A 21,647-nucleotide genomic window follows, 5' to 3' on the forward strand; every position below is an offset into this window, starting at 1 on the left:
ACCACCCTCCTGCAGAAGCGCATCATCATCACCCCGTGGAAACTCTTCAGGCTCAACAGCTACTAATCTGCCGGGAATCAGTTCGGTGTGGGGAGGCTCCTGCTCAGGCAGGTATGGGGGTTTTGGGCCACTGGCCAGGATGGGAGTGAGAGGATGGGATGGGCATCCCTAGGGAAAAGGGGGTGGGAGGATTTCCTCTGTCCCACCTCTTGAAAGCCTGGCCATGAATGCAGGAGGTTGCTGTCTGTGAGTGTAGGAGGGAAACGGGGGTGGGGGAAAGGTGGGGAGAGACCATGGAGTTTTCCTGGTCCTGGCCAGAATGGTCATAGGTTACATCAGAGGCTAAATCTGCCAGTCAAGGATTGGAAGAGTGGAAAGTTTCCTTCCAGCCAACTTTGCCCCCACCCTCTTAGGTCCTGTGCTGAGTGCCCCTCAGTCAGACCTGGAGAGCTCATCCCAGAGCTGGCCCTAATTCTGCTCTCACAGCTACAGTAATTTGACACAGGTTGACCTAAAGAAGTTCCTCACCTTCCTGGAAACCAGGAGCAGCATGCTCATTTTAACCAGAAGAGAAGTTGGCTTGTTGTTTACATGTCAGGTAAGAAATGAGACGTGATGCCAGAGAGCCCTTCAGAAAAACTGTGCTTCCTTTTACGAGGGGCTTTTTGTTGTACGTGTTTTCCCCTCCCCTATTTCTTGGTGTAAAAATGTGCCTCATGTCATAAGGCTGCTCTTGCTGTTGGCAGAAAAATGGCTTTCAGTTCCAGATTAAAATACAGCAAATTGATGCTTTTGAAGTTACATGTTCATTTTTCACTTTTACCCAGCCTTCATAGAGAAGATAAATGGCTAACAAAATGGGTACTTGGAACGCAATTTGAAGGGGCACTAAAATACCTGCTGCCTATCAGTAAGAACTGCTATTCTTAGCTACCCAGGTTTGGCATGTGATGGGAGAGAAAAGCCACCAACAGCCTAGGTCAGCAAACACTGCACCTCATATTAGAATGATTTGAATGTTATCGCCCAATGAGATGCCACTTCCAACACTGTTTTTCCTAATTTCTCACACTTTGGGCTATGCAGTAACCTTGGGACAAATGGTCTTTCAAGGCAACTAAAGCAGCCACTTTCTGTTCAGCAAGTGCCTAGTTCCTTAACAGCTACTGTGCTCATCAAAACTGGGAACACATTTTTACAGGGCAGCAGCAGCCTATCCTAGTAGCACCAGTATGAGTGAAAGCTGCACTTCGGACTCTGTGCTCAGTAGGAGGGCTCCTGTGTCAAGTGACGACTTTAAACTATCTTCAAGCATTCACTAAGTCCATTTTGCTCCAATCATTAGAGAAATCTCCTGGGGCAAATTTTGCTTTCAGTTGTACCTGGCCTAAATCTGGAGTAACTTCACTTAAGTCATCAGAGCTGCTCTGAATTCAAAGAGCAGAATCTTGCCCAGCCACAATAACGGGCTTTATTCTGCTCCCCTTATTCACATGAGCAACCTAATGGGTCTGAGTTGTCTCCCTGCTTTAAGAAACAGCTCCTGGTGTAACACACAATTTTGTCTGAGAAGGAACCCCAACTCTGTCATTGTAAGATGACTTTTTGCTAATTTCTATGTATTACTGCTTCAAACAAGATGTTCTGTGTGACGAATCCCCCACTGAAGCAAAGGACAAAATCCCCATGAACATCAGTGTTGCTGATCCAATTTTTTTCCTTGGGTTATATGTTACATGTACACTTTTGGCTGCAAAGATTGGATCACTCAAGTTTCCATTTCCTAAATCAGTGAGGATCCCAGCCCTGTCTGACAAAGTTATGCTTCTTCAGTTAGGATTACACTGTAGCTCTATCTCAAAATAACATTTCAAACTCAGTGCTGGCTATACAGCACTGTAGTGTAAAATAAGTGCCCATTTCGAACCTCCCACTACTCCTCTCACAACGAGTGATAGCGGGACCAGAATACCACACTCGAAATAGCTCTGCTATTTTGAGCACAGTGTTTGGCCATAGGGTTTCTATTTTGGGATACAAATTTACATTGCTACACGTCTGTAGCAATATACATTTGCATCCCGAAATAGAAACCAAAGTGTAGCCTTACCCTTGGTGTTTATAAAAGCAAACTGACTCAAAAAAAGTTTTGAAATAGGCCAATAAACTTCCATTGAGGAGTGATCATGCCATCAATATGGGAGGAAGGATAACCCAGTGGTTAGGCTGTGAGCTTGGAGTTCAGGAGACTTAGATTTGAGTCATAATTCTTTGTTCCACCACAGACTTCATGTGTGACCTTGGTCAAATCGCTTAGTCTCCCGGGACCCATTATTCAACGCTGTTTTGGTGCCTAAAGATGCAGCTAGATACTCTAAAGGGATTTTTAAAGGAGCCCAGCTGCCAAATTGCCACTGAAAGCCAAAGGAGTTAGACACAGACACTTTTGACAATCTCACTAGCCACCTGTATGCATCCTTAGGTGCCAACATACCTCTGAAAATGTGGCCTTCTGGACCTCAGCTCCCCGTTTGTAAAGTGGAGAAAGCTCTATCTCTGCCTCCCAGGGATACCATTGTGAGGTGTTCAGCTGCTGCAGAAATGAGGACTATGCAGTGAGAATTTGAGGCATCTGCAAGTATCCCATTTTCCTCCTTTCCCCAATTCTCCTTGCTGGCTGGAGGTCAGGTGAAGTGACAGAGTGGTAGGAGGCGATTCTGTGTTATAACCAGATGTCTATGTTCACCATGCCTCTCGGGGCACTTAGGAAGCTATTATTTTAGCTTGAGATTAATTTTTTTATATGTCACCCTTTATGAAAAATTCAAACAAACAGAGTGTTCTTGTCGTCCCAATTTTTGTCACTGCTCTCATTGCAAGCAATATTAGAAAAAGAAAGCACTAACTGTCTGTAGCAATCAAAGGAGTCACGTGCAACTGGATTTAATTTGCTAGCTTAGGTTAGAAAAGGAGATGTCAAAGGTTTTTTGGGGGGGACAAACAGGAGATTGAGCCACACTCTCATCCTATGTCTAGAGTAGCACAGGAAGTTGGCCTAAGGTGTGCAATGCCAGCTGTGTGAATAATATAGCTGGAGTGGACATCCCTTAGGTTGCATTACTGCAAGGTCTGCACCACAGTGGGGCCAACTCTTCTGGTCTGGGGCAGAGAAAGGGGGTGAAGTGGAGAGAGATCTGCAGTCAATTTGACGGGTCTTCATTTAACCTGCTAAATTGACTGCTGATAGATTGATCTCAGAGTGGGGATTCCCACTGTAGTGTAGATGCAGCCCGAGTGATGCTCTTGGGGTGAGAGACCATTTCAGAAGAGTAGTTACTAACTACCTGATCTCAATAGCAGCAATAGTAATGGCCATTCATGCAGTCCAAAGAGCTCAACAGCATTAAGGTCATTGTATGTGAAGGAGCTATTTCAGCTCTAGCATGAAGAAGAATTCTGCGAGGCATGACCTTGGTCCTGAGAGAGGTGGAAGAATGAGGCAAGCACTAAACACCAAATTTAAGGGCAAAACCCTCTAACATACAATCAATGTTCCCTCTAATTTTTTCCATACATGTGCAGAATACATTGTGTTATGTGCTTCGTGTTTCTGGAAGAGGCTTTTCCAAAAAACAAAAAACAAACAAACAAACAAAAACAAAAACAAAAAAAAACCACAGTCATGTAGATGGGGCTCCTTTGAGGGAAAAAAACCCCGTTTTCGAAAGAACCATGCGTACCTAATTTTTTTCAGAAAGAAGGGTTCTTTCGAAAACAGGTTTTTTTTCTCCCAAAGGAACCCCATCTACATGGTCGTTTTTGTTTTTGGAAAAGCCTCTTCCAGAAACGTGACTGTGCGAGATTATGCAAATGAAGCACAAGATTTGTAAATCAGCATTTCATTTGCATTTTTGAGTTTCCTTATTTGCATTCCTCCTCCAAAAGGGGAGGGTAGTGTAGACATAGCCCATGGGTTTAAGCAAAAATAAATCCCAGTTCAGAAAAGCATTTCCAGATATGTTTAAATGTTTGCTGGAGAGTGACGGACTTGATCATATGCACATAAATAATTTTCTGAGCAGCGCCTGGTACCGTGGTGTGTACCGGGGTATTGCCACTGAAGTCGTGAAGCTACTCAGAGTAGAATATGAGAACAAAATATGCTTCAGTGGCATTGTCTGAAGAAGTGGGTCTTACCCATGAAAGATTATTACTTAATAAAGAGTCTTTAAGGGGTTTACAGGACTGCTTGCCTCAGATTTGAAAGGGTTAAAATTTTGGCTTCATCTGCTGTGGCAATCTGTGGATGTTTGACATCCATAGTAACTTGTGTTAATGCCGGATGTTACAGAAAGACCCAGAAATCAAAAATGAATAAAACTTAGACCTACACGCAACCTGTATGTTAACTGTTGAACAAATCTCTCATTGGTACTGTCTGCAAAGCCTGCCAGAAAGGAGAAAGTTAAAGGAACATTTAGGTTAAAAATCACGTACTTTATAAAAACCCAAAAGCAATAAATAGCTATTTCACCAACAGCCTCAAGTCAAAACAGAAAACAACACTAGAGGTTCAAGTCACATCCATCATTGGGTATAACAGAAGCAAAGTCATTGTACTAGAAGAATCATCAATATTGTCGTTGCTGCAAGCAAAATTGAAACCATAAAATGACGTTTTTTTCGACGCTTCAACGGAAGAGAAGGAAATGGCAAATCTGTGATGTTTTATTCCATTGACCTGATGTCTCAACCTAGTCAGACTCTAGAATGAACACTTTCTACTTGCAGCACTGTACACTTCCATCTGAACTTCATGTAGCACAGATGATTTTTTTTTAATTTTCTTTTTTTATTCCCCTTGCTAATTGTTTTGCCAACATGAACAGGCCGCTTCTCCAGTCACTCACCATGCGAGCACACTGACAACCAGTCACCAGGAAAGCATCCAGAGAAAGAAAGGGAAGGGGAGACAGAGAGAGCGCTTTGTTGAGATTGGTATCTGTTTGGATGGTTATTTCTCAGGAGACACGCCAATCCCTTCTCTAGCTGCATATGAATTACTTACAGTCTGCTTTGCTGACAAAGAAGCACACCATACAGACAGTTCTTGCATGTCCTTGGGAAAAAGACTAACACCACTGAGTAGGAAAATGATTTCAAAAATGCCTTCAGATGCCTTTTCACTTCTTTTTATTTAACTCCATAAATATTTTCATAAGGCTCAGTGTCGTTACAACACTTTTTTAACACTTTTTTTTGTTCTGTTTTATACACACAACTTAGACACTTGTTTGACAGGGTCAAACAGTCCAATATAAACAAAATAATAAAACTGGCAAGTGCAGATCAGCTGGGTTACCAAAATCCATTTTGTTTTGCCCATACTGTTAAAACCCCAAAAGCACTAAAATATCAGTATTTGGCTTCAAACTTGTGTTTTAAAAACCTTGATTGTTCTTTTTTTCTCTGCTACAAGTCCCCATCATCATAGTGCCTTAAAACTCCTATGGACTCTTTTGATCTTCTTAAGGAAAAATAAGCTTGATGATGCCATGCAGAACTTACAAAAGCTACTAAATATACATGTTCCCTGAAATGTAGCTGCAATGAAAAGATGACAGAGCATAAAGAGAACAAAACCAGGAACCCAAAGCACCACAATGTACTATCAATAACGTTGCAATGGATGGTTAGTGCCCATCCAAGAACTGAAACAGAGTTCAAATATATTTTTCTATGTATTATTTTCTATTTACAACTGTTAGATGCACCTAAGTTGGTTCTTGTTTCATCTTTTGGAAAGGATGGGGAGGCAGAAGGCTTGAATGTACATCCTCTGCTAGGTTGAGGGGTAATGTGTATCATTTACCCATGAAAGAGGTTTTTTAAAAATATTATATATATATATATATATAGTTTCAACTGGAAAAATTCTGTGTACATCTAAGTCTGTTACAACTCTCTTATTCTATTGCCCATGGAATGGTATGTGGGTTCCTCTTGTCTGGCATTGTAATGAAAGTCTATATAATAGGCTAAGATAAAAATTACCCCCACGTGGATCAGATCTAATTTGTTTCTGGAGCTTTCGGGTATACAAGACCACTCAACCCAGCTCTCTATCACATAAGTGGGACTCAGTCCTGGTTCTTCTTTGTATTAATGCTTCATTTCTTGCAGCACCTTGGCAACCTATGGACGGGAAGAGCTTCCTTGAATGTCATGACTGAAGGCCAAGCCTGCTTTGCTTTGGAAGAAAGATCTGCATTTGCTTTATCTGCTGCCTGGCTTTGGCTCAGGTAGTTTGAAGTTAACAAAGCTATTTTGTTTTGGTTTTTTCATGTAAAGAAGCAGCTGTGAGTCCAACAGTGGCCTTGTCAGATCAAGCAAATCTTGATTTATGGTGCAAATAATGGTGTGGCCATGTTGTTTCTTTTTTTTTTTCTAGTGCTAAATATTAAGGAAGCATCTTCTCATACAAATACGGGATGGTTTATTCTCACTCTCTGAGGCAAAAAACAGTAAATGAGCAGGCTAAACTAATGTGCTTGTTACTCTCCCCTAAGCAAGAAAAAGGCCAAAGTATAGATGAAATTTTCATCATGTTGACAAGGAGGTTCTAATCTGTCTCCCTCTGTGTGTCTCTCTCCAGCCACTCAGAAACTGTATAACGTTTTGTTTCATCCATTATGTTACCACTTTTGAGGAATAATCTCATTCACTTCTCTAAACACCCATCCTATTAAACAAACAAAAATAATAATTGCCACATATTCTGTATTAAAATCTGAGCTGTTAATAAGAAAAATGCAGATACAAAAGAGTATTTAAAAATGTTTCTGGTACAAAATTATGTTGCCTCCTGATGGGGCTTAATTTTTTTTTGGCCTGCTGTACATCATGTACATGTGTGGGGGGTGAGCCTTCCTCTCTTTAAAATATAAGACTTTCTCTGCTGCTCATTTATAGTTTCTCAAGTCACAAAGAAAGTGCTAAGATTATCTTTGTGCTTTAGATGGGAAATACAGTCACTCCCTTGTAACATTTCTCTTACTGCTTGTTCTAGCCCTGCAAGAGAATGAGCTGCTTGGAAATATTGCAGTCACATTCTCCAGTGATCTTCACAGATTCTTGTTTTTCAGCTGAAAACATAAATTTGTGCTCTTTCCCCCTATTTCCCCATGCATCTGTCCCCACCAACAGCTAACATGGTTGGCTTGGATGGCAGATAAGATACAAAAGAAAAGAATCGATACAAATTAGGGTATGGTTTGCTTCATCCCCATTTTCAAAGGAGCCTATAAGACAGCACCTGCAGGGTTTTTGCACACACCTTTTTATTTCCACGTTTGCCCAAGCAAAAAGGCATTTGTGTGCAAAAAGGTCGGGTTTGTGAGCTGAATTACAGGCTTCTGTTCATGCAAACCTGTGTGCTTCCCGGTTAAAAATCTGAGGGTGACATTGTAGAGGTGTGACTAAAAATGCAGCTCTGAAGATACAAAGTGAGGAAAAAAAAAGAGAGAAAGAGACACAGAGGTTAACTAATTACTGGCCTGCCAACAGGGGCGAGAGGGATGGGTGGGAGCCAAAGGGACCAGTTGTCCCCAGGCCCAGTGTTTTTAAAGAGCCAGGAACTCCAGCCATCACAGCCGCTACTTTGGCTGTGGCCAGAGCCCTGGGCCCCTTTGAAATGCTGCGGCAACGCTGCTCTGGCTGCCCATGGCTGTCAGGATGTGTGTGCGGGGGAGCGACTGCTGTAGTGCTGGGGGCTGACTGTCCTTGGCCCCACCCCTTCTGCTCTTGGGCCTGCCCTTTCTGGGGCACAGAGCTGGGCCCCCCCTTCCACCTTGCCCTGGGCCCTGTGGCGTCTGTCTGACTAATTACTATGCAGCCCATTTACAATGTCACAAGATTGCTGAACCCCTGCCACAAGTTAGACTAGTTTGATCACTGATCTAGATGTGGTTATGTAATCCTGATCGTACAGCAATTTTTCTCAGGCCACATGGATTTCAGTGCACTCTTTTCCAAAAGGCAGATTCCAATCTCTTCCATGAGCTAGAGGCATTAAATGTTAGGGAAATGTTTTTGAAAATGTAAGCAATGATCCTTAACCTAACAGGGCATCATTATCAGCTAACGTCCTTTTTGGTAGATCAGGGCTCAAGGCAAAGTGAGGGATACTTAAATAAAATATAAGAGATCGGAAAGCGAGGACAGCAAACGGCGCTACATCTAGTATCGTTGCTCCTGTAAAACTGTAATCAACAGTTCATAACAGTGATGTTGTTTGTGTGTGTGTGTGTGTACGCGTGCATGCGCCCGGCAGAGAGGATGGGTTCTCTGTGTTAGTTCCTTCAGAAAGAAAACTGGCCATTTTGTGTTCAATAACCAATTTTTCTTTATCTAGAATGCAGGGCTTGAGGCCATCAGTCAATTTTTAAACATCTGTCATCTGTATGTAGGAAAAAAGGTAGTACTGGACATCTCACAGGGTAATTTCTTAGCTAAAAAACCCCTTCAGGAGACAATAAAATCAAATACAAAATAAAAAGCCCCTATTGTTTCTCAGAATTCCCGGGAATAGCACGTGATGTGTGTTTACACAGCATTGAAATGAAACATAATTTGAAAATGCAACCAATCAGTTGAACAGAAGTCATTTCTTATCTAATAATGATCCAACCCCCCGCCCCTTTTGTTCGTCTATAACCCCTTCCCTTTGCCCAAGTACACCTATAAAAACAGTTAAAGCAAGAGAAGTACTGAGCAGCATATCACAGTGCACAACGGAGCACACCTAGACTGGAACGACTCAGAACAGAGAATGCTGGGGAGAAAAGGCTGCCCACTGAAACAGGAAGCCTGGGGTGGGGAGAGTGCGGCAGAGAAGGGAGCAGAAACCTTCCCCACCTCTAAAACAGAAAAATAAAAGGCATACATAAAATAAAAGATACACCGAGGTGGCTTGCAAGGAACTTCAGAGACTGACTCACAATGAGCAAGAAAGCATCCTGGAGAGACAATGACAAGCCAGACAAAAAAGAAAAGTGAAAAAATGAGGTTGCCTGACCAATTAAACAAAATAAAATTGGAAACGTGAGTAGAAGTCATTGGTGCTTCCTACTATCTAGTAGCAGATTGCTTCCCAAAAAACAACAACAAAAAAGTTTTTGGTCCTTATATATATATATATATATATATATATATATATATGTGTGTGTGTGTGTGTGTATATATATATATATGTATATATATATATATATAGGTATATGTGTATATATATATGTGTGTGTGTGTGTATATATATAATTATTTTTAATTGCAACAGTGCTTCTCCGAAAAAAGGTCCATCTATAAATATAATTTTTATTTATTTATTTTTATTTTTTTTAAAGTTTTATGTTAAAATTCTCCATCTCACTCTAGGTACTATTTTTTGAATGGCGTTAACCTGCTGAAATTTTGCCAGAATGGTGACTGGCTGCGTTTGGGTTCGGTGAACTCGAAGACCTGGGCCTGGGATATGCCATCTGTCACCATATATTGTCCCTGATTTAATGGATCCTGGGGTGGTGGGTAGGCTGGAGGAACCGACCTGGAGTAGCTGACACCTGCATTGATGGTGGGGAAGGGAAAAAGAAAGAGGTACATCAGAGTTCAGTTGGGTCAAAAAACTTACTCATGATATTACTTGTTATAGCTTTAAAAACCAAGACCCCAAACAATTGGGACATAAGCAGTAGAAGGAAATGCTAAGGATGACATTAGGAACTAATGTAAAGACTCAATCCAAATGCAACCCTAGTTGGAGATTTGAAAGCGATCAATTAATTTGTTTTTGATGGAGTTTTGTTTTTCTCTTATGGAAAAGTCCCACACAAGAGATCCCTATAACCACACCTTTGGTAAGGCTATCTAGAAATCATTCTGGTGAAAAAGTGAAGTCTTGTCTATAGAATTGTTAGACTGTAGAAGACTTTACCTCCTCTGCAAAATTCTATTCGTTGCTTTTAAGAGACCAAGGACTTTGCATTCTCTATTAAGTCCTTAGGACTTTGCCATGAAGGCTTGTTTTAAATTCCCCAGCCTGGTTTCAGCTTCCAAACCAGAAAGTGCTTGGAATCTCACAAAAGACACTGCCTGCTACATTCCCAGCCAGCGAGGTATTCTAAAAAAAGGGTACTCTTGTGGCTGAGATATCAGACCGTGAGTCTGGAGTCCTGGTCTCCATGAATACTTCTGACACATAATTGCTAGGTAATCTTGAGGATATTACAGTCTCTCTGGGCCAGACAGTGCCTACTCAGATGCAGAAGAGGTGAGGGTCCCACTTTCTTTAAGCCACAGAACCCTGCTGTGAGTTCTCTACAGTGCTGGTAATCCATGTGGGTGGTTGTGGGGGTGCCAAAGGAGGGGAGGCTCTGAACTGGTGATGGTGAGGCTGAGAGGACAACCATCACCACACCTGTGGAGCTTAATAGGGAAAGGTAATATGGCCATGGGCTACATTTCCTGTCTTGCTGAAACTGTCCATGAGAGGTAATTCCCGTCTTAAGCAGGGTCCTGGGACAGTGTAATAGGGTGTAAGCTCCATGGCCAGGATGCAGGGGAGAGCAGAGGGAATATCAGAGTTTTGAAGTGAGTGCAGAAAGCTCTGGCTTTCCATGGATCCCCACTGTTGTCTACAGAACCTGCTACTCATTCTATGAGTAGGACAGCTTCCAGCCAGAACAATGTGGAACAAGTGCCACAAGGGAATACCATGGCGATCTGCTTCTCCCCTGGGTTTTATTGCAGGAGATGGGAGCCAGTGTACAGTGATTTGTTTCCCCTTTTTAAAAATGGGGGCATCAACACCCACCTACCTCACAGGAGGGTTATGAAGCAAAATTAAATGTTTTGTAAAATGCGCTTAGGTCTGGAGATAAGTGAAGAAGGCAAAAATATCACAATAAGCACCTCCATACCATGGTGATTGGCTTAAACTGTATTAGATTATTTGCATCTTGTCAGCAATCCCAGTCAGTTCACAAACACACACACTCATGTGCCAGTGCTTCAGGATGCTGGGATGGGAGGTGCAATAAATAGAATCTTAGAACGTTAGAACTGGAAGGGACCTCGAGAGGTCATTGATATTAGTAGTCCTGCCCTCACGGCAGGACCAAGCACCATCTAGAGTCTCTAGACCATTCCTGATGGGTGTCTAGATAGCTCGTTGTTATATATGTCCACTGATGGAGATTCCACAACCTCCCCAGGCTTGTTCAGAGCCATTACAGGAAACCAAATAAACTCTCACAAAATGCACTGCATTATTATGTGAACTAAGCTGCCAACCATTTCATGTTGGTGCATCATTATAAGGGTCCTTCTATTATAACAGACTGAAGGTTGGAGTGGGAAAGGAATTTACTCCCCCTTCTTGCAGTAAACACCCATCAAAACAGTTAAAAAGCAGCACAATTTCATTCAGAGTGGAAACATTTCCTGGATTTCTTCTCCTTGTGCTTCGAGACAAGAAATGTTGAAAGGGGACTGATTTCTCTCCAGAAATTAAACAGACATTTGTTTTATCTGATGACAAATACTGCGCACCCACATTGCTCTCCATCCAATCCCAGAAGTACAGTCAACTTTTTTCATTTGATGCCCCATCATTACAGCCAAATATTAAATGGTTTGCAGGCTCTAGGATATCATAAGAGACAGCAGGATACCTCCACTCTCCAATAAGACTGTTTCAGCATCTGGACTCTAGACGAGCATCTGAATATATCTGTGGCATGGAGAAATTGGAAATCCCTACCTGGTATAGAACCAGCCTAGTTAGCTAATCCCTGGTGGCTCACTCCATGAAGCGCCAGAAGTCGGAGCGTGATAAGGAAAGAGAGAATGTGGCCAAATCATGCTGTGTTCCAATGATCCACGGCCATCACAGATTACTTAAATTAGAGAAGCTCTGAGACTGATCCGACGCATAAACAAGGAGGGGGCAAACTGGCTGCAGCTACACTGGGGAGGAGCTGAAAGCAAAGAGGGGTTAAACCATATGTGTAACTCATGCATGCAGTTTTGACAACTACAGACATGGAGGCAGGTGTTATTTTGCCCTTGCATCTGTGTGCATGCCAATATGAGAATTTATGCTCTGCAGAGTAGATTTGGCAATCCCGTGAGAGTGGCTTTTCTTGCAAGGTTTTCAACATGTCACCTCCAATAGCAGATAAAAAGAGCACAAGAATGGTCTCTTAGGGTATCAATGGCTTTCTGGTCACAGTGAAACATACTGCATGTGGGAGAAAAATCCCACTTACCTGAACATCCTTGGAGTAAGACTAGTTCTTAGAATGAATGAGGGGTTCATAGATTTGTATCTGAATTGAGCTGGTTTTCTCACTCATCAGACTTTCAAGTAGCTGTGCTAAATTGTCTCTTTCAGGACTTGTTTTTTTTATAAATATGCAAAGCCATAACTCTGCTGCAATTTAACTGGAAAAAATGAGCAAAACTCCTATTCAAAGAAGAAGGCTGCAATCTCAGGCTGCCTCCATGAACAGAATTCAAAATACAAAGAGAAGAATCAATAGATGGGAAAAGATTTCCGGGCACAGCAGTCACGCTGCTTTTCCCTAGACACAGGGAAGCAGTTACATATGCCTTGATCAGACTTGGAGCTCCTTCTGCTGGTTCATACAGAACTCTGCACCATGGTAGAATCCCAGGGTTGCAACTGCGTAGTAAAATTGTTCAGTAGAGCTGGGATTGAGGGAATACTGTGCATCGGGAAGGAAAAAAGAGTAGCTTTGCAGCTTATCATTGGTCAGAACAAAGCAGGAAAGGGAGACGGTGTATTGTCAACTGAAATTGAGCAGTACTTTAGTGCTAGGCAAGGTCAATTCGAATCACTTAGGTTTTTCTTCTTAAGGGGGAAAAAAACCCCAACAACTCTCAACACCAGTCCCTGAGAAGATTTAAATCCATCTCTATTTTGCTCCTAACTGCTTTTTCAAAATGCCTTGTGCACTTGTGCTCTCAGATGGAATTCCCTGGCACTGAAAGAATTAGAAGAGTGAAGCCAAATATAAGCTGTCTTTCTATACTTATGTGATCCTCACCCTTTTAGGGTTTCTTTCATGACTTGATCAGAAGCTATTTTATGTCCATTTCCTCTACATAGCTATCTGAACATCTTGCCTATCTATTAAGTGGATTATTTAAGAGATGGGAGCTGAAGTATAAATACTTTCTAGAGCAGTGTGGGTAGAATCTGGTGCCGTACTGCGAGTGAAAGGAGAGCTTACAATGGTACAAACGACCAAGTCTTCCAAGTCTCAGTGACAGTGGAGGAAATTCACCCGTCCCAGGAGGCCTGCTCAACCTCATCACAAGTTCAGATGCCTTATGTATGCTGTATGTGTGTGGGGTACCATGCAGCATGGCCCTTCAACAAGAAACAGTGACAGAGTATTAATCATTGGATGAAGAAATAGTTCCTTCCAGTGTCCATTTTATTGAACTGCAGAGATCACGTCTTCATCATTTCTCTGAAATACAGCCACTACTTGGGGGAGGGGGGCGGTGGCACTATTTTAAACAGCTCGTAACAAAGCTACGTAACAGCTTAGACTAGATATAAAGAAAAAAAATACCAGATGTAACTGAAACTACAGGGAGAATGTAGGAGGTTAGAATCACTCCACTGGAAGCCTGGGCATGACATTGTGAGTAACTCCTTCTTCTCCCCAAACAGTCCCTTAGGGTCTTTAATGAAGACAAATATCAGAGGGGTAGCTGAATTAGTCCATAAGGTGCCACAGGACTTCTTGTTGTTTTTGAAGATACAAATGAACAGATATTTTGGAGCATAAGCTTTCATGGGCAAAGACCTGCTTCGGCAGAGGCATGAGTGCATCTGACGAAGCGGGTCTTTACCCAAGAAATCACATGATCCAAAATATCCGTTAGTCTATAAGGTGCCACAGGACTTCTTGTTGTTTTTAATGAAGACAAAGGGTCAGTTACACATCTCACCCAGCAGGTGGCACTTGCATGCTCTCAGGACTGACTCAGGCTGCTGCTACATTACCATTCCCCCCTCTGAGGTGGCACGGTAATGAGGCAATTTGAAGCAGGCTAATGAGGTGCTAATGTGCATATTCAGCATCTCATTAGCCTAATGGCAGCCAGGCAAACAGACTTGGAATTGCAGATTGACAGTGAAGATGGGGGCAGCTTCAAAATAAGTGCCCCACTTTGACTTTCCCTTACTCCCACAGAACCACAACAGAGTAAGGGAATGTCAAAGTGGGGCGCTTATTTCAAAGCTGCCCCCATCTACACTGTCGATCTGCAATTCCAAGTCTGATTTCCTGGCCGCCATTATGCTAATGAAGTGCTGAATATGCAGGTGAGAGCCTTATTAGCCTGCTTCGAATTGCCTCATTACCATGGCACCTCCAACGAGAGAATGGCAGTGTAGCAGCAGCCTCAGAAGCAAGAGTGCCTCTGTTTCACGTTGCTTCCTTTTGCACTTGGGCATTCCTTGGAGGTCTTCTATCAAAGGACGCATTCACTTACACCTTGCTTGGGTTTAGAAATCCTAAGCGTACTTCAGAGGAGGGCTGCTGATTCTAACTAGATTAGTAATTCCTCCAAGGAAGAACCAACTCCACCTGTATTATGAAAATCCTAATCGGCATTCATACTTTCAGATGGAAAACACTGAAAAAAGCCATGGCTAGTTCCAAAGCATCATTGTATAATGGGCACTTAGCGACTTTGGAAGGTGCAATTTATGGTCCATGTAAATTCTGTGCAATGGGATTCGCACAAGTTTCTTTTTAATGTATTTGTGAGGAAGTAGTATTGACAACCAGATTTTCATCCAGTAATGACATTCTTTCATCTCCAGTGTGGAAAGCTTTGGGATAAAGGGAGATGACCTTGGTTATATCTGAAAATATAAGTGTCTCCCACCACCCTTTTTCAAAAAGAGTTGAATGACTGGGCTGGTTAACCCTTAAGATGCCATCTGAAGATATTTGGAAACTGGGAACATTTAACAACTGAGCTGCAGAGATCAGAGATGTTAGAAGAAATTAGAACAATATGATCCCAGAGAGAGATCTGGGTCAGTATTTTTGAAAGTCAGGGTTAGCAGGTCATGAGGTCCTGTCACTCAATGCAAATGAGGGAAGCAGGAATATTTGACAGCTTGGAAGAAATGCATTCAGCAGCCAAAATCTTAGCTGGTGGGACTATGCCAATTTATAGTGGTGGGACTTTGCTGACAATTTAGTTCCCGGTTGATTTTTACAGACGGCTTAGGGGAGGGATACATCCATTTAGTGGCAGTGGAAGCATTCAGCAGCTAGAGTATATAGGGAAGCAGGGAACACGGAAAACTTCTTGGCAGGACAGGGGATTTTGGAGACCGGATCATGGTCTTTTAAGGACACTAAGCGTGAACACAATTTGATGTAGCTCCTTAGCCCACTGATCTGCTATCCATAAATACAGCAACAATAAAGAACAAATTAGTGCAAAATTATGAGGAAAAAAACCAAATCTCATTCTTCAGAGCATTTGTTAATCACTCATGGAGGTCAGAAAGGAGATCCCACTCCACATAAGCTTACACCATTAAATAAATCATAAAAACACGGGGGTGGGAGATATCATTCCTCTGATGAATCATTAAGTTGAGATCACTGACAGAGTCAGGTTACCTTACTAGACCGACGAGTGGTTTTGTGACTCCTTTCTTTTTATGCCTGCAAAAAGCTAATGTTCATAACTAATAATCTGAGGGGCTCAATTTCTGAAGCACCAACTTGAGATACCTTAATGGGCTCTAATTTGCAGAAAGTGCTGAGCATTTAGCCTTTGACAAGACCACCTCTTCAAGGAGCCCCAAGGTGGACAGCCCCAAAAATTGAGGCACCCAGAATCCCTAGCCCCTTCTGAAAATCTTGGCTGGAGAGCTTGAAAGCAGCTAGGAACGTACTCCAAAAAGCATCATGTGAATGAACAGTGAGTATGTTATGTGTTACCAAACACTGGGATAGAAAAAGATGGAGCAGGGGACTGGATAAGTGCCTTCCAGTTTTTGAATGCTGCGAACACTGAAGAGGGAGACGAATTGTTACCAGGGATGCTGGTAAACAATCCTCATGTTTAGATTCAACAAGTGAGTTTTGAACACCTTGTTATTAAGAGTCACTAAAATGGAGACAGGCAGATCAGTGGAAAATACAGTGTACTGAGCAATCCTGTCCTGGCAGTAAGGGAAGCTCTGCATGATCTCATAGGCTTAATTGTTAATGGAACCCAAAACTGGCAGAAAGGGAGGGGAAGTGGTCAGAGAAACTGGCCAGAGGTATTTGTGAGAGTCTGAGGCACTGAGAGAGAGGGTCCACGCGTCATTCAGCACAGGCTGTTTCTCCCAACTCAGAGACGGGAAATAAGACCGACCTTCCCAAGTTAAGGATGGCAAGGTTAAGTTTCGGGTCAGCAATATGTGGGTAACTCTTTGTTCTTTCAAATTCACCTCTGTGTGTGTTTTAGGGAAAAGTAAATCATGCCTTGTTTTGGAGACACAGTTTCACTGCAAATATTTGCTGTTGGAGGCTCCTGAAGAGAAACATCTGAAGGATCTGGCCCCCATTGGACCTGCTGAATTCATCATGAGCAGCACCTCTGGGACTATGCACCCAGGTGCTGGTCTGAGAGCAGTGAACTGCAGTGTTCCACCCCAGGAGAGGTGGAGGCCCATGACCTGACATCTGTTGGGGCTGGCTACACTCACAGTCTCTGAGGCAGGACGATAGTGCAGTTAGTCTGGCAACTATGAGAGGCTCTATTTAAAAATCAAGACAAGCCAGACTTTTCTACCTCCCTTTTTAATTATTTTTGGACATACTAAACTCTACTGGCAGTTGCACCCACCGAAGTTGCATGAAGTAGCCTGGCTATTACTGAAAGAAGAATATGAAACACTGCCTGTAAAAAATATCCCATGACTTAGTCTGCTGAGAAGGAGCACGTACCAATCCTATTCATCCACTTTCTGTCTATTGCACTCAAAGAAGAGGGAGAATTGAGTTAATGCTGTCTTACGGCCCATGCTCTGATATTATTACATTTCCCCCAGTTTCAGAAGTGGAGCAAATCCCAGTATGTTGGTGAAATTTGACTTCAACTCACATGCGCAACATCAAACCAGTTCTGAAGGAATTTTGGCTGTGCATGTGTATATATGCCTGCAAGTGCCTATGTGTGGCTGTCTGGGAGGACACATATGGGTCAACAGCAAGCTGGTTCCAAATGGGATAATTCGTTGAGGACACAGATTTGTTTTTAAACCCAACCAGCCCAAAATGCAGAGGATTATGCTGTCTCTTAATCATCTCACTACATTTTATCAAGTTTATCTGACAGTTTGTGATGTCCTCCTTCTGAGTCTCATCTTCCACACATTTTCTCTCTGGTGTATTGCAGCTAGTGGTCCTTTAAACATTTCCTTTTAATAAATATGCTGGCTGACTCCAGAGTCATACTTCACGGAAATGCTTTATGGCAGTTCATGAAATAAGCAGATGTTAAGTCTTCTGAAAACTTTCTAGTTCATGTGCAGCAGACTTGATTGTACTTTCTTCTTAAGTGCATCCTTCAGCATCCTATCACAGGGAAATTATGGCTATTTCCCTTCAGAAAAGGTCAACTGATATTGTATAGCAGATAGTAAAAATAAGGCTACAAAAACATTCACTGACCTAAAATATGAGCACAGAGGTCTTTACACATCAGATAAGCCTGTTCGACCACGAAGCTCTGAAATGGCCACTGAACCTCACCCAGCAAAGTATTTAAACATGTGCTTACCTTGAGCCTACAGGTAGCTCCACTAATATCAACTGGATTATTTAGAAGCTTCAAGCTGAGCATGGCCATGTCTACACTAGCCAAAAACTTTGAAATGGCCAGTTTACCAATGAAGCGCTGAAATACATATTCATCGCCTCATTAGCATGTGGGCGGCCACGGCACTTCGAAATTGACGTGGCTCACCGCTGTGCGGCTCGTCCAGACGGGGCTCCTTTTCGAAAGGACCCCGGCTACTTCAAAGTCCCCTTATTCCCTTCTGCTCATAGGGATAAGGGGACTTCGAAGTAGGCGGGGTCCTTTCGAAAAGGAGCCCCGTCTGGACGAGCCACGCGGCGGTGAGCCACATCAATTTCGAAGTGCCGCGGCCGCCCGCGTGCTAATGAGGTGCTGAATACGTATTTCAGCGCTTCATTAGTAAACTTTGAAATGGCCATTTGCATGGCCATTTCGAAGTTTTTGGCTAGTGTAGACATAGCCCACATCTTTATGTAATCTGAGGTCCAACTGATGCATCAGAGGCAACCCAAACCTATCTGTAATGCATATGGCCAGCTCTGCAATGTGTACATAGCAAGGGCAGTAGGCCTTCCTAATCCCTGGCTGCAGTCATAGTGGTGCACAAGAATGGGTTACCATTCTCTTAGCGCAGGTAACTACAACTAGTTACTGACAATATACAGTCTCAAAATGTTTCTTAATGTCTTTGGTAAAATCTTGCTGGTGACACATTTCAAATATGTCAAATATTATTACAAGGTCAGTCAACAAAAGCATACTAAAACTGGAAATAACTTGGTGCCCAGTTCTACTCCCCTTCCTCATGCTGAGTAATGCTTGCTAAATACTTCCACTAAAGCCCGCAGCTCCACCAGATTTCTCATGCAAGAGCCTATTTCTGGGGTATTGTGCAAAAGCCATTTGCAAACACTTGGAGGATAATAAGGTGCTAAGTAAGAGTCAGTATGGATTTGTCAAGAGTAAATCATGTTAAAGCATAATAGCTTTCTCTGACAGGGTAACCAACCTGGTGGATGAAGAAGGGGAGAAGTGGTAGATGTGGTATATCTTGACTTTAGTAAGGCTTCTGATACTGCATGATCGTCTCAAAATCAAACTAGGGAACTACAAGCTAGATGGAGTTACCATAAGGTGGATGCATAACTTGCTAGAAAAACCATTCCCAGAGAGTAGTTATCAGTGCTTCACAATCTAGCTGTAAGGATATATCAAGTGGAATCTTCCAGGAACTGAACCTGGATCCAGTTCTTTTTGCTAATGGCACAGAGAGTACACAGACAAAGACTTGGGATGATATCCAGCTGGGAGGGGTTGCAAGAGCTTTGGAGGATAGGATTAAAATTCAAAATTATCTGGACAAGTTGGAGAAAATGGTCTGAAGCAAACAGGATGAAATTCAATAGGGATGAATATCAGTGCTCCACTGAGGAACAAAACTGTACATGTACAAAATGGGAAAAGCCTGAGGGGGATCTGAGGGTTAGACCAGATCAAACGTCAAATATGTCAACAGTACAGTGTTGCAAAAAAGCGAATATCATTCTGGGATGTAAGAAGACATGAGAAGTAATTCTTCCACTTTACTCTGAGCTGGTAAGTCCTCAGCTGGAGCATTGTGTCCAACTTTGAGAATCATATTCCAAGAAAGAAGTGCAGAAATTGGAGAAAGTCCACAGAAGAGTAACAAAAATGATGAAAGGTCTAGAAAACCTGACCTATGAGGGGAGATTGCCAAAACTGGGTTTGTTTAGCCTGGACAAGACAAGACTGAAAGGGGACATAATAACAGTTTTAAGTACATAAAAGGTTGTTACCGGGAAGAAAAATTGTTCTTGTTAGCCTCTGAGGAGGAGACAAGGAGCAATAGGCTTAAATTGCAGCATGGGCAGTTTAGGTTGGACATTAGGGTAAACTTTTGAACTGTCAGGGTAGTTAAGCACTGGAACAAACTGCCTAGGGAGGCTGTAGAACCTCTGTCATTGGAGGTTTATAAGAAAAGGTTAACCAAAACCTGTCAGGGCTAGTTTAGTTACAGTCCTGCCTTGTGTGCAGTGGAGTGGACGAGACGGACTCTTAAGGCTCCTTTCAGTTTTACACATCTATTATTCTATAAACTTAACCACACTCCATGAGGTAATAAAATCAACTGGATTTGATAGTACTTAGCAAGGTTTTGGCTTTACAAAATTTACTTGATCAGTACTTAATTTAATTAACTTGAGGCCAGGCTACGATCACTGCAGCTCAAGGCATTACAGCAGAGTTGCTAATTTAATGATGTTGTGTAAAGGGTTTTGTTATTATTTCAGAATTAATGTCTTAGGTAAAATAATCGGACTTTGCTCCACTTGATGCTTTGAGTCAGAATGAATTTCTCTCAGACTCAGGGACTTCTTATCCTAAAAAGAATTCCCAGTATTAGAGTATCGGGCATTCTGAATAAGGGAGGTGCTGACTGATGTTCTAGGTATGGGGGAGATAATTAATTTTGTAGCTGAAGGAGTCTGGGGTATTAAAATTCCCCTCCCCCTTTGTTTTTTTCCACAGAAAGAGAGAGTAAGAGCCAAGGCTGTGTAAAAACTAAATACAGTTAAGTATTCTGAGTTTGTCAGAATGGAAATACAGAGGTTTAATTGGAAATATTCATAGGCACTCTCAGACACACTTCTGCTGCATCACTTTCTTTAACACTAATTAAAACTTGATTTGCTGTGGCTGCCATGTGAGTCACAGATTCTGCAATTTTCCCGTGAGCATTATTTCAGTGAAGCGCCTGCATGCCCTGGCGTCAGTACGCAATAGAATAGTGAAGGGGAAATATTTTTCAGAATTGTTCCCATACAAGCGGACTACTAGGTCCAAACTGATCAACTGAATGTGCAGTCCCTCTGCACTGTGGTGGCGATGAGGGGCATATCTTTGGCATGCAAGTGCATTCTTGGTTCATTTCCCATTTGGAAAATCTGGCCATGAGAGTCTTTAAAGAACACCTCAGAGCACAACACTAGAGGCTTATAGATGGCAAGGAGATCACTAACAACAGTGCAGAAACATAGCAGACCAATGGGTTCACATTGGTCCTAACATAGTACTGCCCCTGCCTTTCTGGACTACCCAGGGCACTATGGAACATCCAGGTGAGGAAGGGAGCTAGGAGCTTATTAAAAGTATGGGACATTGTTGGTCTGAAAACGAAAGCACAGGGCTGTAAAAATGATACAATTGGGAGCAGGCAACTAGAGACGGCAAGTATCCAAGAAGTCCTAAGCTGTTCCCAAGACATTAAAATACAGGTCGAGCCTCTCTAATCCAGCAGTCCTGGGACCTGGCTAGCTCCAGATGAGAGAATTTGCTGGACCATGGGAGGTCAATATCGTCTAGCAGCACTACTGATACTTCCACTGCTTCCTGGACTCTTAGAAGACATTTGGGGTAAATTACAGCTAAATAACAGCACAAAACACTGAGAACCAGGAGTGGTGACTATAAACAAACTTTATGGGACCACAGGAAACTTGGCTACAGCCATGGTAAGTGATCATCCAGCTAATTAAATCATGCCAGATTATGAATGTTGCTGGAGGAGAGAGTTCCAGAGTAGAGAGGTTCAATGTGTATTTGGAGAGCTGAACATGTCACGCTGTTTTGGTAACTACCTGGCATATTGATGACTTCTTATACTTTTTTTTGAAGGCTCCCTGACTTGAAACGCTGTTACTATGATTCCTCTCTGA

At 42.4% G+C, this 21,647-nt stretch overlaps 1 protein-coding gene across 10 annotated transcripts in view; it reads right to left on the minus strand.

The window, feature by feature from the left end:
* Positions 1-5,115: 5,115 nt before the first annotated feature.
* ARHGEF9 (Cdc42 guanine nucleotide exchange factor 9) overlaps positions 5,116-21,647 on the minus strand; it is a 383,799-nt gene continuing 367,267 nt past the window's right edge. For all 10 annotated transcript variants that reach the window (XM_075008221.1, XM_075008225.1, XM_075008220.1 and 7 more), the window contains one exon: positions 5,116-9,617. In XM_075008221.1, coding sequence (XP_074864322.1) covers positions 9,436-9,617 — 182 coding nt within the window. In that variant the 3' untranslated portion in view covers positions 5,116-9,435. The remainder of the gene's footprint in view (positions 9,618-21,647) is intronic.

The sequence above is a fragment of the Carettochelys insculpta genome, chromosome 13 (assembly GCF_033958435.1).
Source record: "Carettochelys insculpta isolate YL-2023 chromosome 13, ASM3395843v1, whole genome shotgun sequence".
NCBI lineage: Eukaryota > Metazoa > Chordata > Testudines > Carettochelyidae > Carettochelys > Carettochelys insculpta.